General features: G+C 43.0%; 1 protein-coding gene and 1 long non-coding RNA gene across 2 annotated transcripts; both read left to right on the top strand.

Moving 5' to 3' along the window:
• Window positions 1–6,978, top strand: LOC110531226 (LETM1 domain-containing protein 1). Its single transcript, XM_036988549.2, has 6 exons — window positions 1–135; window positions 3,946–4,098; window positions 4,364–4,479; window positions 4,642–4,724; window positions 4,939–5,062; window positions 6,779–6,978. The coding sequence occupies exons 2-6, from the start codon at window positions 3,993–3,995 to the stop codon at window positions 6,800–6,802; spliced, it is 453 nt and encodes a 150-aa protein (XP_036844444.1). The 5' UTR covers window positions 1–135; window positions 3,946–3,992; the 3' UTR covers window positions 6,803–6,978.
• A 612-nt stretch (window positions 6,979–7,590) lies between these two features.
• On the top strand, window positions 7,591–12,964 carry LOC149981299 (uncharacterized). Its single transcript, XR_016483388.1, has 2 exons — window positions 7,591–7,744; window positions 10,960–12,964. It is a non-coding gene; the product is annotated as an uncharacterized LOC149981299 (long non-coding RNA).
• The last annotated feature ends 103 nt before the right edge of the window (window positions 12,965–13,067 follow it).

Genomic DNA, 13,067 nt, shown 5'->3' with positions numbered 1-13,067 from the left:
GGGTAGTTTGCGCTTCCTAAAAATGGCGCTGTTCTGTGTTGGGGTGTGTGGAGGGTTGGCTGTGACATTTTACGGAATCCGACCTAATGGGGTTACAGTTACATGCTCCTCTTTCAAGGCCACCTCTCGAGCAAGGTATTGACAACTCATTCAAAACTTTATATAAATGTATCTTAATGTTGTGTAGTCATTGTCGAGCCACTGTTTTGTGGCACTTCTCTTAACAGTCCTATCTTGGCAAATATTTGGTAAAGCCCAACCAAAGATACTGACAACAACATAGGGCAAGTAAGCACTAGCCTGGTTCCAGATCTGTCCAAGTGCTGTCACAGCCGACTTGCCATTTCTAGATGTTTGGCACGACAACCATCATGGGAGCAGTTGGTAAAAAATACTGCACAAACAGTTGTTTGAACAGACTAGTATTATAGGCTACTTTTCTGTCTTGAGTTGTCATAGACAATACTACTTTATAATGGACTTGAATGTGTGGTTAAGTTGTGTCCCATGCACTATAAATACTCTCTGATCATTTTATTTTTAATTCACCTCTTATTTAACCAGGTAGGCTAGTTGAGAACAAGTTCTCATTTACAACAGCGACCTGGCCAAGATAACAAACACAAACGACACAAACAACACAGAGTTACACATGGAATAAACAAACATACAGTCAATAATGCAATAAATACAGTGTGTGAAAATGAGGTAGGATAAGGGGGGTGAGGGAATAAATAGGCCATAGTGGCGAAATTATTACAGTATGGAAAATTAACACTGGGGTGATATATGTGCAGAAGATGAGTGTGCAAGTAGCGGTACTGGGGTGCAAAGGAGCAAAATAAATATGGTGATGAGGTAGTTGGATGGGCTATTTACAGATTGGCTATGTGCAGGTGCAGTGATCTGTGAGCTAGTGAGGGAGATATGAGTCTCCAGCTTCAGTGATTTTTGCAGTTCATTCCAGTCATTGGTAGCAGAGAACTGGAAGGAAAGGCGGCCAAAAGAGGAATTTGCTTTGGGGTGACCAGTGAAATATACCTGCTGGAGCGCGTGCTGTGGGTGGGTGCTGCTATGGTGACCTGTGAGCTGAGATAAGGCGGGGCTTTACCTAGCAACGACGTATAGATGACCTGGAGCCAGTGGGTTTGGCGACGGATATGAGGCGAGGGCCAGCAGGCAAGAGTATACAGGTCGCAGTGGTGGGTAGTGTATGGGGCTTTAGTGACAAAACGGATGGCACTGTGATAGACTGCATCCAATTTGCTGAGTAGAGTGTTGGAGGCTATTTTGTAAATGACATCGCCGAAGTCAAGGATCGATAGGATAGTCAGTTTTACTAGGGTATGTTTGGCAGCATGAGTGAAGGATGCTTTGTTGCGAAATAGGAAGCCGATTCTAGATTTAATTTTGGATTGGAGATGCTTAATGTGAGTCTGGAAGAAGAGTTTAAAGACTAACCAGCCACCTAGGTATTTGTAGTTGTCCACATATTCTAAGTCAGAACCGTCCAGAGTAGTGATGCTGGACGGGCAGGCAGGTGTGGGCAGCGATCGGTTGAAGAGCATGCATTTAGTTTAACTTGCATTTAAGAGCAGTTGGATGCCACGGAAGGAGAGTTGTATGGCATTGAAGCTTGTCTGGAGGTTAGTTAATTAACACAGTGTCCAAAGGGCCAGAAGTATACAGAATGGTGTCGTCTGCGTAGAGGTGGATCAGAGAATCACTAGCAGTAAGAGCGACATCATTGATGTATACAGAGAAAGGAGTCGGCTCGAGAATTGTACCCTGTGGCACCCCCATAGATTGCCATAGGACCGAACAACAGGCCCTCCAATTTGACACACGGAACTCTGTCAGAGAAGTAGTTGGTGAACCAGGCGAGGCAGTCATTTGAGAAACCAAGGCTGTTGAGTCTGCCGATAAGAATGTGGTGATTGACAGAGTCGAAAGCGTTGGCCAAGTCGATGAATACAGCTGCACCGTATTGTCTCATCGACGGCGGTTATGATGTCGTTTAGGACCTTGAACGTGGCTGAGGTGCAAACATGACCAGCTCGGAAACCAGATTGCATAGCGGAGAAGGTATGTGGGATTTGAAATGATCAGTGATCTGTTTGTTAACTTGGCTTTCGAAGACCTTAGAAAGGCAGGGTAGGCTAGATGTAGGTCTGTAGCAGTTTGGGTCTAGAATGTCTCCCCCTTTGAAGAGGGGGATGACCGCGGCAGCTTTCCAATCTTTGGGGATCTCAGACGATATGAGAGGTTGAACAAGCTAGTAATAGAGGTTGCAACAATTTCGGCGGATAATTTTAAGAAGAGAAGGTCCAGAATGTCTAGCCCTGCTGATTTGTAGGGGTCCAGATTTTGCAGCTCTTTCAGAACATCAGCTATCTGGATTTGGGTGAAGGAGAAATGGGGAGGCTTGGGCAAGTTGCAGTGGGGGGTGCAGGGCTGATGACCGAGGTAGTGGTAGCCAGGTGGAAAGCATGGCCAGTCGTAGAAAAATTCTTATTGAAATTCTCAATTATTGCGAATTTATCGGTGGTGACTGTGTTTCCTAGCCTCATTGCAGTGTGCAGCTGGGAGGAGGTGCTCTTATTCTCCATGGACTTTAGTGTCCCAGAACTTCCTGGAGTTTGTGCTAAGGGATGCACATTTCTGTTTGAAAAAGCTAGCCTTTGTTTTCGAAACCGCCTGTGTATATTGGTTCCTAACTTTCCTGAAAAGTTGCATATCGCGGGGGCTATTCTCGATGCTAATGCAGTACGCCACAGGATGTTTTTGTGCTGGTCAAGGGCAGTCAGGTCTGGAGTGAACCAAGGGCTATATCTGTTCCTGGTTTAAAAAATGTTTGAACGGGGCATGCTTATTTAAGATGCTGAGGAAAGCACTTTTAAAGAATAAACAGGCATCCTCTACTGATGGAATGAGGTCAATATCATTCCAGGATACCCGGGCCAGGTCGATTAGAAAGGCCTGCTCGCTGAAGTGTTTTAGGGAGCGTTTGACAGTGATGAGGGGTGGATGCTACCTTTCCAACAAGTCAGTTTGTCAAATGTCTGCCCTGTTAGAGCTGCTCCTGTCAACTGTGCAAGTGCTGTTATTGTGAATTGTATTTTTACAGCAGCAGTTCCAGCTCTTTCAACAATAATTTCTGTCCTGTTAGTACAACCCTATCAAAAAGCCTGTGTGTGTGTTCTGTTATTCATCTGTGTGATGTGATCAATCAGTTTATTCCTGTTCAGAATGGAAATTGCTTGTATTTTAACAACAACCGTTCCAACCGAGACAGGTATGTAAGTGTTTTTAATGGGGAAATTAAACATGAATAGATATTTCATTATTTGTTTTTGTCTATATTGCATTTGTTTTCGGTGTAAGGGCAATGAACTGTACTGATATTTACATATAGTCATTTTCCTATGCTTGGGTGCCAGGAAAACACATTTCTAATTTGGGTCCCAGGCTGAAAAGGTTTAAGAACCCCTGTTCTAGACTATTCTGTGCTTCCAACTTTGTGGCAACAGTTTGGGGAAGGCCCTTTCCTGTTTCAGAATGACATTGCCCCTGTGCACAAAACGGGGTCCATACAGAAATGGTTTGACGAGATCGATGTGGAATAACTTGACTGGCCTGCCTGCACAGAGCGTTGACCTCGCCCCATCAAACACCTTTGGGATAAATTGGAACGCCGATTGCGAACCAGGCCTAATTGCACGACCTCACTAATGCTCTTGTGGCTGAAGGGAAGCAAGTCCCCACAGCAAGGTTCCAACATCTAGTGGAAAGCCTTCACAGAAGAGGAGGCTGTTATAGCAGCAAAGAAGGGACCAACTCCATATTAATGCCCATCATTTTGGAATCAGATGTACGACAAGCAGGCGTCCACATACTTTTGTTTATGTAATGTACTTTCATTACCATTTCTTTTGTGTCTTTTAGACTGCGGCTGTATAGACACTGCTCATCCTCCAAATCCAGGCTAGGGAATGGCCAGCAAGTTGTGTCCAGGCTTCAAAGGGTCAATGCCAAATATGAGCACTTCCTCCAAAGACGTCCCTCGCTTTTATGTTCTCTATAGCACTTTTACGAAAGGTAAAAACTCAGCTCGCCACAGCACCATGTTAAACTCTCATAAGTGGGTACATAAATTGTGTTGTTTCGTCATCAAACCTTTGTTTGGCATCTCTATTTATACAGATCTACCATACTGTAGCAAAATTATTTGTATTCGGTCAACCAATAAGATTTCACGTTTGAAGGCAAAAGAAACACAAAGATGTAGCCTAGTTAATTTGGCTTCTGGCAGCTTCTGTGCTGCCATTACAATGAAGCCATCTTTTGTATTACCATTCTTCAGGATTTCGGCTCTTTTTCCAAGATGCCAAAGAGGTGAAGGTGATAAAAACAAGGATGCTCACCAACAGAGTCAAAGTCCAGGACTTAACCTATCGTGATATGGAGAAACTCGGGCAGGTCGGTGGAGGCTAGGGCATACACATGAATAACAAGGAAAGTTCTTATGTGGTTAGCAGTCTTTCTTTATAATCTGCCTAGTAGTAGTAGTATTAATAGTATTGTCTGAAAAGTTCTCCTTAGCATGTAAAAGGTAACTTTTTCGATGTTTGTTTTTCTCAGTTTTGCAGAGACATGATTAAAGCCATTCCGCTGCTGTTAATTTCTATTCCTCCATTTGCCAACTATCTGGTGTTTGTCCTAATGTGAGTTCACTTAAGTCATCAACATCCTCCTCTTGACTCATATTCAGTTAGCAAATATCTTAATGATCAATTAAATGGCAGTTAAAAGGTCAAATAATTGTGCATTTATGACCTCACTGATAATACATTGTGCCCCCCCCTAAAATGTATTGAAACCCTCTTTGTTCATGTGTCATGTTTCTCTTCTCTGCTTCCCTCTCCTTTTTACAACCAGGTACCTTTTCCTCCGCCAGCTCCTGATCCGCCACTTCTGGACCCGCCAGCAGCAGACAGAGTTCCAGGAAGTGAACCATTCCCACAGTGTCCAACACCACTGGGCAGTGGGCTTGAGAGTGCAGGTTCACATATATACACACACACTGCTCAAAAAAATAAAGGGAACACTTAAACAACACAATGTAACTCCAAGTCAATCACACTTCTGTGAAATCAAACTGTCCACTTAGGAAGCAACATTGATTGACAATAAATGTCACATGCTGTTGTGCAAATGGAATAGACAACAGGTAGAAATTATAGGCAATTAGCAAGACACCCCCAATAAAGGAGTGGTTCTGCAGGTGGTGACCACAGACCACTTCTCAGTTCCTATGCTTCCTGGCTGATGTTTTGGTCGCTTTTGAATGCTGGCGGTGCTTTCACTCTAGTGGTAGCATGAGACGGAGTCTACAACCCACACAAGTGGCTCAGGTAGTACAGCTCATCCAGGATGGCACATCAATGCGAGCTGTGGCAAGAAGGTTTGCTGTGTCTGTCAGCGTAGTGTCCAGAGCATGGATGCGCTACCAGGAGACAGGCCAGTACATCAGGAGACGTGGAGGGGGCGGTAGGAGGGCAACAACCCAGCAGCAGGACCGCTACCTCTGCCTTTGTGCAAGGAGGAGCACTGCCAGAGCCCTGCAAAATGACCTCCAGCAGGCCACAAATGTGCATGTGTCTGCTCAAACGGTCAGAAACAGACTCCGTGAGGGTGGTATGAGGGCCCGACGTCCACAGGTGGGGGTTGTGCTTACAGCCCAACACCGTGCAGGACGTTTGGCATTTGCCAGAGAACACCAAGATTGGCAAATTCGCCACTGGCGCCCTGTGCTCTTCACAGATGAAAGCAGGTTCACACTGAGCACATGTGACAGACGTGACAGAGTCTGGGGACGCCGTGGAGAACGTTCTGCTGCCTGCAACATCCTCCAGCATGACCGGTTTGGCGGTGGGTCAGTCATGGTGTGGGGTGGCATTTCTTTGGGGGGCCTCCATGTGCTCGCCAGAGGTAGCCTGACTGCCATTAGGTACCGAGATGAGATCCTCAGACCCCTTGTGAGACCATATGCTGGTGCGGTTGGCCATGGGTTCCTCCTAATGCAAGACAATGCTAGACCTCATGTGGCTGGAGTGTGTCAGCAGTTCCTGCAAGAGGAAGGCATTGATGCTATGGACTGGCCCGCCCGTTCCCCAGACCTGAATCCAATTGAGCGCATCTGGGACATCATGTCTCGCTCCATCCACCAATGCCACTTTGCACCACAGACTGTCCAGGAGCTGGCGGATGCTTTAGTCCAGGTCTGGGAGGAGATCCCTCAGGAGACCATCCGCCACCTCATCAGGAGCATGCCCAGGCGTTGTAGGGAGGTCATACAGGCACGTGGAGGCCACACACACTACTGAGCCTCATTTTGACATTTCATCAAAGTTGGATCAGCCTGTAGTGTGGTTTTCCACTTTAATTTTGAGTGTGACTCCAAATCCAGACCTCCATGGGTTGATAAATTTGATCTCCATTGATAATTTTTGTGTGATTTTGTTGTCAGCACATTCAACTATGTAAAGAAAAAAGTATTTAATAAGAATTTTTCATTCATTCAGATCTAGGATGTGTTATTTTAGTGTTCCCTTTATTTTTTGAGCAGTAATATATATGTATGTTACTCCCATGTTCCAATGTGTTCACTGTCCAACATTTTGTTGGGCAAATATGGATATGTTTTTCCATGGGTGACTGTAATGCAGCTAATAAGGGCCTCTAGACACTGATGTCTGACCGGTCCTTGTGTTTTTAGGTGCAAATTGGGGTACATATCTGACATCCAGGCAATTCGAGACTTGTTTTCTGGACCTCCCCTGGGTATCAAGAGAATGAACGCAGATCAGATGGTCAGTGCTTCCTTTTATTCAGAAATTTCCTGAAAAACGAGTCATGGGTTTACGGAATGGATGTCAGACCTACTGGATTTGCCTCGTCAGAAATACACAACATACAGTGAGCTCAAAGTATTAGGACAGTGACACTTTTGTTGGGGCTCTGTACTCTAATACTTTGGATTTGAAATAATACAATGACTGAGGTTAAAGTTTCGCCTGTCAGATTTAATTTGAAGGTATTTTCATCCACACCGGGTGAACCGTTTTAGAAATTACCACCCTTTTTGAACATACTAAGTCCCCCCATTGTAGGAGACCAAAATGATTGGGGAAAATTCACTTCTGTGTATAAAGTAGAAAAACATTTAGTATTTGGTCCCCTATTCATAGCACACAAGGACTACATCATGGTAAGTCATTTAAAAGTCACTGTAAATAAGAATATAATGTTTCTAAACACTTCTACATTTAACTTTTTTACTACAAGTGAATTTGTCACAATACTTTTGGTACCATAAAATGGGGGGACTATGTACAAAAAGTGCTGGAATTTCTAAACAATTCACTCATGTGCATGAAAATACCATCCAGTTAAAGCTAACAGTCTGCACTTTAATCTAAGTCATTGTATAATTTCAAATCCAAAAAGTGCTGGAGTACAGAGCCAAAACAACAAATAATATAACACTGTCCCAATACTTTGAGCTCACTGTAAGCCTCTTTGTCTCCAGAGGCAACTCTGTCCCCTGTTCTTCCTGACTCCCCGCTTCCCAACTCCCAGGATTGCCACTCGACTGAACAGCCACGGCATAGAGCTACTACAGCTGGACCGTGCTCTCAGCAGACATGGCCTGCACCAGTTGGATGACTCAGAGCTGAGACAGGTCAGTGCACATCACTGGACCTCATTCTTAAGATCTACATGTAATCGGATTCATACAGTGCATTCAGATAATATTGAGACCCCTTCCCCTTTTCCACATTTTGTTATGTTACAGCCTTATTCTAAAAAGGATTACATTCATTTTTCATAAAATCTACACACAATACACCATAATGACAAAGCAAAACAGGTTTGTATACATTTTTGCATATTTATTAAAACATGTAAATAACGTGTTTTTATTAAGTATTCAGACCCTATGCTATGAGACTCGAATTTGAGATCAGGTACATCCTGTTTCCATTGATCATCCTTGATGTTTCTACAACTTGATTGGAGTCTACCTGTGGTAAATTCAATTGATTGGACATTATTTGGAAAGGCACATCTCTGTCTGTATAAAAATGTCCCACAGTTGACAGAGCAAAAACCAAGCAATGAAGTTGAAGGAATTGGTGGAAGGGAACCAAAAAATGTCTGCAGCGAAGGTCCCCAAGAACACAGTGACCGCCATCATTCTTAAATGGAAGAAGTTTGGAACAACCAAGACTCTTCCTAGAGCTGGCCGCCCAGGCCAAACTGACCAATCGGGGGAGAAGGGCCTTGCTCAGGGAGGTGACCAATAACCTGATGGCCACTGACAGAGCTCCAGAGTTCCTCTGTGGAGATGGGAGAACCTTCCAGAAGGGCAACTATCTCTGGAGCACTTCACCAAATCAGGCCTTTATGGTAGTGGCCAGACGGAAGCCACTCCTGAGTAAAAGGCACATGGCAGCTCGCTTGGAGTTAGCCAAAAGGCACCTAAAGGACTCTCAGACCATAAGAAACAAGAGTCTCTGGTCTGATGAAACCAAGATTGAACTCTTTGGCCTGAATGCCAAGCGTCACATCTGGAGGAAACCTGGCACCATCCCTACGGTGAAGCATGGTGGTGGCAGCATCATGCTGTGGGGATGTTTTTCAGCGGCATGGACAGAGACCAATCAAGCTCGAAGGAAAGATGAATGGAGCAAAGTACAGCGTGATCCTTAATGAAAACCTGATCCAGAGCACTCAGGACCTCAGACTGGGGCAAAGGTTCACCTTCCAGCAGGACAACGACCCTAAGCACACAGCCAAGACAACGCAGGAGTGGCTTTGGGACAAGTCTATGGATGTCCTTGAGTGGCCCAGCCAGAGCCTGGACTTGAACCCGATCGAACATCTCTGGAGGGACCTGAAAATAGCTGTGCAGCAACGCTCCCCGTTCAACCTGACAGAGCTTGAGGATCTGTAGAAAAGAATGGGAGAAACTCCCCAAATACAGGTGGCCCAAACTTGTAGCGTCATACCCAAGAAGACTCAAGGCTGTAATCGCTGCCAAAGGTGCTTCAACAAAGTACTGAGTAAAGGGTCTGAATACTTATGTAAATGTGATCAGTTATTTTTATAAATTTGCACAAATGAAAAAAGTAATTATGGGGTATTGTGTGTAGATTGAAGGGGGGGAAAAAACATGTAAACAATTTTAGAATACGGCTGTAACATAATAAAATGTGGAAAAAGTCAAGGGTGGCGGTCAATGTCACCTGTGAGGTTCAAGTCAGTCTGTCGGTCTCACAGTAATTATCAAACACATTTCGCATGTCCTGGCTTCCACACAGAGCCTACAAGCCACTGATGCAGACCTTTGGAACATCTATATTTAACAAGTCTAATAAATCCATGTAATATAGCCTACACCTTTACAATAAATCTGTCATTTATTTTACAGGTCTAAAGTAGCATGATATAAGGAATGTAGTCCATTTCAGAATAGCATACTCTGAGTTGTCCTTATGTTTGGTCCTGATCTGGCTATACCAAATGACTGTGGGCTACACTAGTTCACTTAGCAGACAAGATTTGCTTAGAATTCCGTAGCATTTTAAATTATGAAGAATACAATTGAACAAAGCTGAATAAAATAAAGGATATTTTCTCCAAGCGTTTTGAGGGAGTGTGGCTATTCTGTTGAATGGGGTGGTGGAAATTTCAATTAACAAAAACAGGTATTCCTAGATGCTTAATTTAGAGTTAATGTAACTTTAGTTCTACAAACGTTGGGCTATAGGTTTTGATTTTTAATACATTGTAAGGCTGCATGATGTGACTAATGATGATTAAAAAGTCGCTTGAATTGCATGAGCTCTGCTTTCTTTTTTGAGCAGACTATACACACACGTCATAAGTCTCTCATTCACAATTTTACAAGCACTTGATAATGCCTTAAATGATGGAGGCATCCCCTTTGTGTGGCCGTAATGCACCCCCAAAAATCCATGCCTTTTGTGGCCGTTGTGCCCTTGGCCCAGAGTGCTGCATTGCGCTCTTATTCCGGAGTGGTGCGCGCCTCGAAGCGCCGCTCACTCACATGGCTCTCCATCACGTGATCGGGTCTCTCTCACAGGCTACAGGTGAAGACAGACAGATTGGGGACGCCACTGCACGCATCCTTATCCAATTCCAAGGAGCGTAGTGAAGATATTGGAAGAACTGTCCACATTTACTTTGTCAGCCAAAAAGATAAGTAGGTCTAACGAACAGCAAAAGCACTAGCCAATATGAATCTATCCTCCATAGTACAAAAGTCTATCTATTCATTTCTGTGCGAGATAAATATTCCAAACCGTCTGGGACAGTTGTGGGATGCGATCGATCCCAAATTTATACAACCACTAGCATCAAACTTTTTAAACAATGTGGCTGACGCAACAGATCAGAACGTTTAAACTTAGGCTATTTCTTCACTTTATAAGCACAGCAATGCACACATGGCACTAGGCTATAAGCGTGAATGTTCCATTGGAAAACACCATAAATGCAATTATGCATGTAATGCTTTTATTATAAAAAAGGTACATTTATGGTGAAAATAATCTTCCCCAAACTTGAAACTCACGCACTGCTTATGTATGCCAGTCAGGCTCTATACCCCTTGTAAAGCAGATTAAATATGCCTAATTTTAAAGTAATTTTGGCCACTTTAGTTTTGATAACCTTATCAAAACATATAGGCCTATGGGCTAGGTTACATGAAATGTGTGACTGATTTTCTTTTTAAGTTGCAAAAAGGCATTGTTTCTTATGCTGGGCGTCCTTCACAAGTGATAGGCTAATATTCTCACCCATCAGACTGTTCTTGATTTAATCTTGTCTTTACATATACTAAATAATGTGAAATTGTTTTGATTTTAGAATGGACCATTATCATGCACCCGTCTCGAAACAGGGGAATGGGAAGAAAAAAAAATACATCATCTATGCACTTAGAGCGAACGGAGGAAGCTTTTCCCGTGGTTCATTTTCATGCCAGACAGGTAGGTAGGCTATACTCCTGTTGTAAAGATAAGCAATGTGGTTAATATTAGAGAAGTTGAGAAATAAATAGTATGTCTAGCCTATAAAAAGCTGATGGGATCCCCTCTTTAGGCCATCACTCTGTTTTCTCAGCAATTGCATAGCCTATAGAAATGTTGCGCAACATGAGCTCTAAGTGTTTTAGATTTGATTAATTTTGCATTGATGTCAAGTGATTACAGGGACAATAGAGTGCTGAGTACCAGGCAGTTAGCAAGTTTGGTAGGGTACTAATGACCATCAGCAGCATCAGAGCTTGGAGAAGCCTAATTATCGTCAATAAACGGTCACTGGTATTACGGTCAACGTAACAGCCCTAGTCAAAGGGTCTGAATACTTTCAGAATGCACTCTGTCAGCAAAAACCCAAATGGATCAAATACTAGTAATTTGCCACTAGTTCAATTGATAACTCAACCCTGGTCTTGTCAGGCCTGCTGTCAAGGGGCTTGACTCTGGCAGTCTCAGCATCAACCAGTGCCTGGAATGGCTTTCAGTGGCTCCAGTTCTCCTCTCGTCCAAAAGGGATCTATTCCCTCTCTCCCGACAGTGTTTTTCTTTCTTTGTTGGGAGACCGATGTAAATATGGCTTATTGTCCTCATGCCTCTATGTCCCAGAGTCAGAGGTCTCTGCTTCTGCATAGCATGGTCTTGCTCTCTACCAACTACCCAAAGCCCTACCAACATTAACAGGAAGGAACAAGGAGTGATCTGCCACTTCCATTAATTCAGCCATCTCTCACCATGCTGGGCAGGGCAACTTTCCTATAGGCCGTCAACATCTGCAGTCTACCAACGCAATGGAATAAACACCAGGCTTTACAACTCATCTCACTTTTAGGGCAAAGTGATTACTTGATACATTGCATTTCTGTGGTGATTGTGACAGAAATGTGATAACATTGCAATGTCTCAAACTGGTCGGTAATTTCAGGCTCCAAATCAAATCTTATTTGCTTATTTGCTATACCCCAACATTTTGTTTGAGAAAACTGTCAGAGTTAAATGCGATGGAAACCCATTTTACTCTTTTCATTAGTCCACTGTTGATACAGTTCCAAAATGTTTTGCATGTCTGCAGTCAAATTAGCAAGATGAAGCGCTTAAGTCAAATCTTTAATTTGACTGCTGACATGAAAAACAACTATCAGTGGACTAATAAAGAAAAAAAAATACCAAAAGTTTGAGGGGAGTAATCTGATTACAATTGGACAGGTAACCAGTAACGAACAGATTACATTTAGAAAGTAACCTACCCAACCCTGTACAGTGGGTTGTAATAAGGATGCTTTTGACATTGGGGAAAAGCAAAGAGCAACTACTGATAGTAGAGTAGTAAGTGCAATGTATTATATAATGTTGCTTTACATTAGCACCTAATGTTGATTGCCAATGCTGTATTAAGGTGATACTGGCTCTCAGGACACTGGTGAATAATCACTGCAATTCAACAGGCCATTAGACATATTTAAAAATGTTTCAGCTATGATGGCACTTTACTTTTTCAAGCATTGTTTAGTTGATAGGAAATGCATTTCATGTTGGAAAAATTGTTAGAACTTTATTCACCAACCAGTGACAAACTGCACAGCTACAGTAAATGGCAAATGCCCTCTCAATCAATGTGCCTTGCTGGTGGATGGGTGCAATCCATTTAAAAATGTATGGGATTGCCAGTCAGTCATTTTGAAGTTGCCAATAAGATTCTCAGATAAATATGCAAACTGTTTTGTATTTTTTACAAAATGCATTTGATCTACTTGTTCAACTCCTTTGGGGCTTTGGAATCCATTATCTGGTGTATTAAGGTCATGTTTCTGAAATAAAATATACCACCTAAAGTACTTGTCAATGTAGAGAAATGCTCTTATTTACAGTAAGAACCAGTTGACCTGCACATTGCATGTTTACAAGCATTGTCATCACCAATTATTTAAATAAACCTAC

This window comes from Oncorhynchus mykiss, chromosome 9, assembly GCF_057628025.1.
Source record: "Oncorhynchus mykiss isolate SJ-2025 chromosome 9, ASM5762802v1, whole genome shotgun sequence".
In the NCBI taxonomy this organism is placed as follows: domain Eukaryota; kingdom Metazoa; phylum Chordata; class Actinopteri; order Salmoniformes; family Salmonidae; genus Oncorhynchus; species Oncorhynchus mykiss.
This window is presented reverse-complemented; position numbering and strand designations above follow the sequence as displayed.

Bases quoted from the DNA above. Each gene is read 5' to 3' on its own strand.
- LOC110531226 (XM_036988549.2), top strand. From the start codon at position 3,993: ATGGCCAGCAAGTTGTGTCCAGGCTTCAAAGGGTCAATGCCAAATATG. The intron at 4,480-4,641 runs GTCGGTGGAGGC...TGTTTTTCTCAG, and splicing joins ATATGGAGAAACTCGGGCAG to TTTTGCAGAGACATGATTAA. The intron at 5,063-6,778 runs GTTCACATATAT...TTGTGTTTTTAG, and splicing joins CAGTGGGCTTGAGAGTGCAG to GTGCAAATTGGGGTACATAT.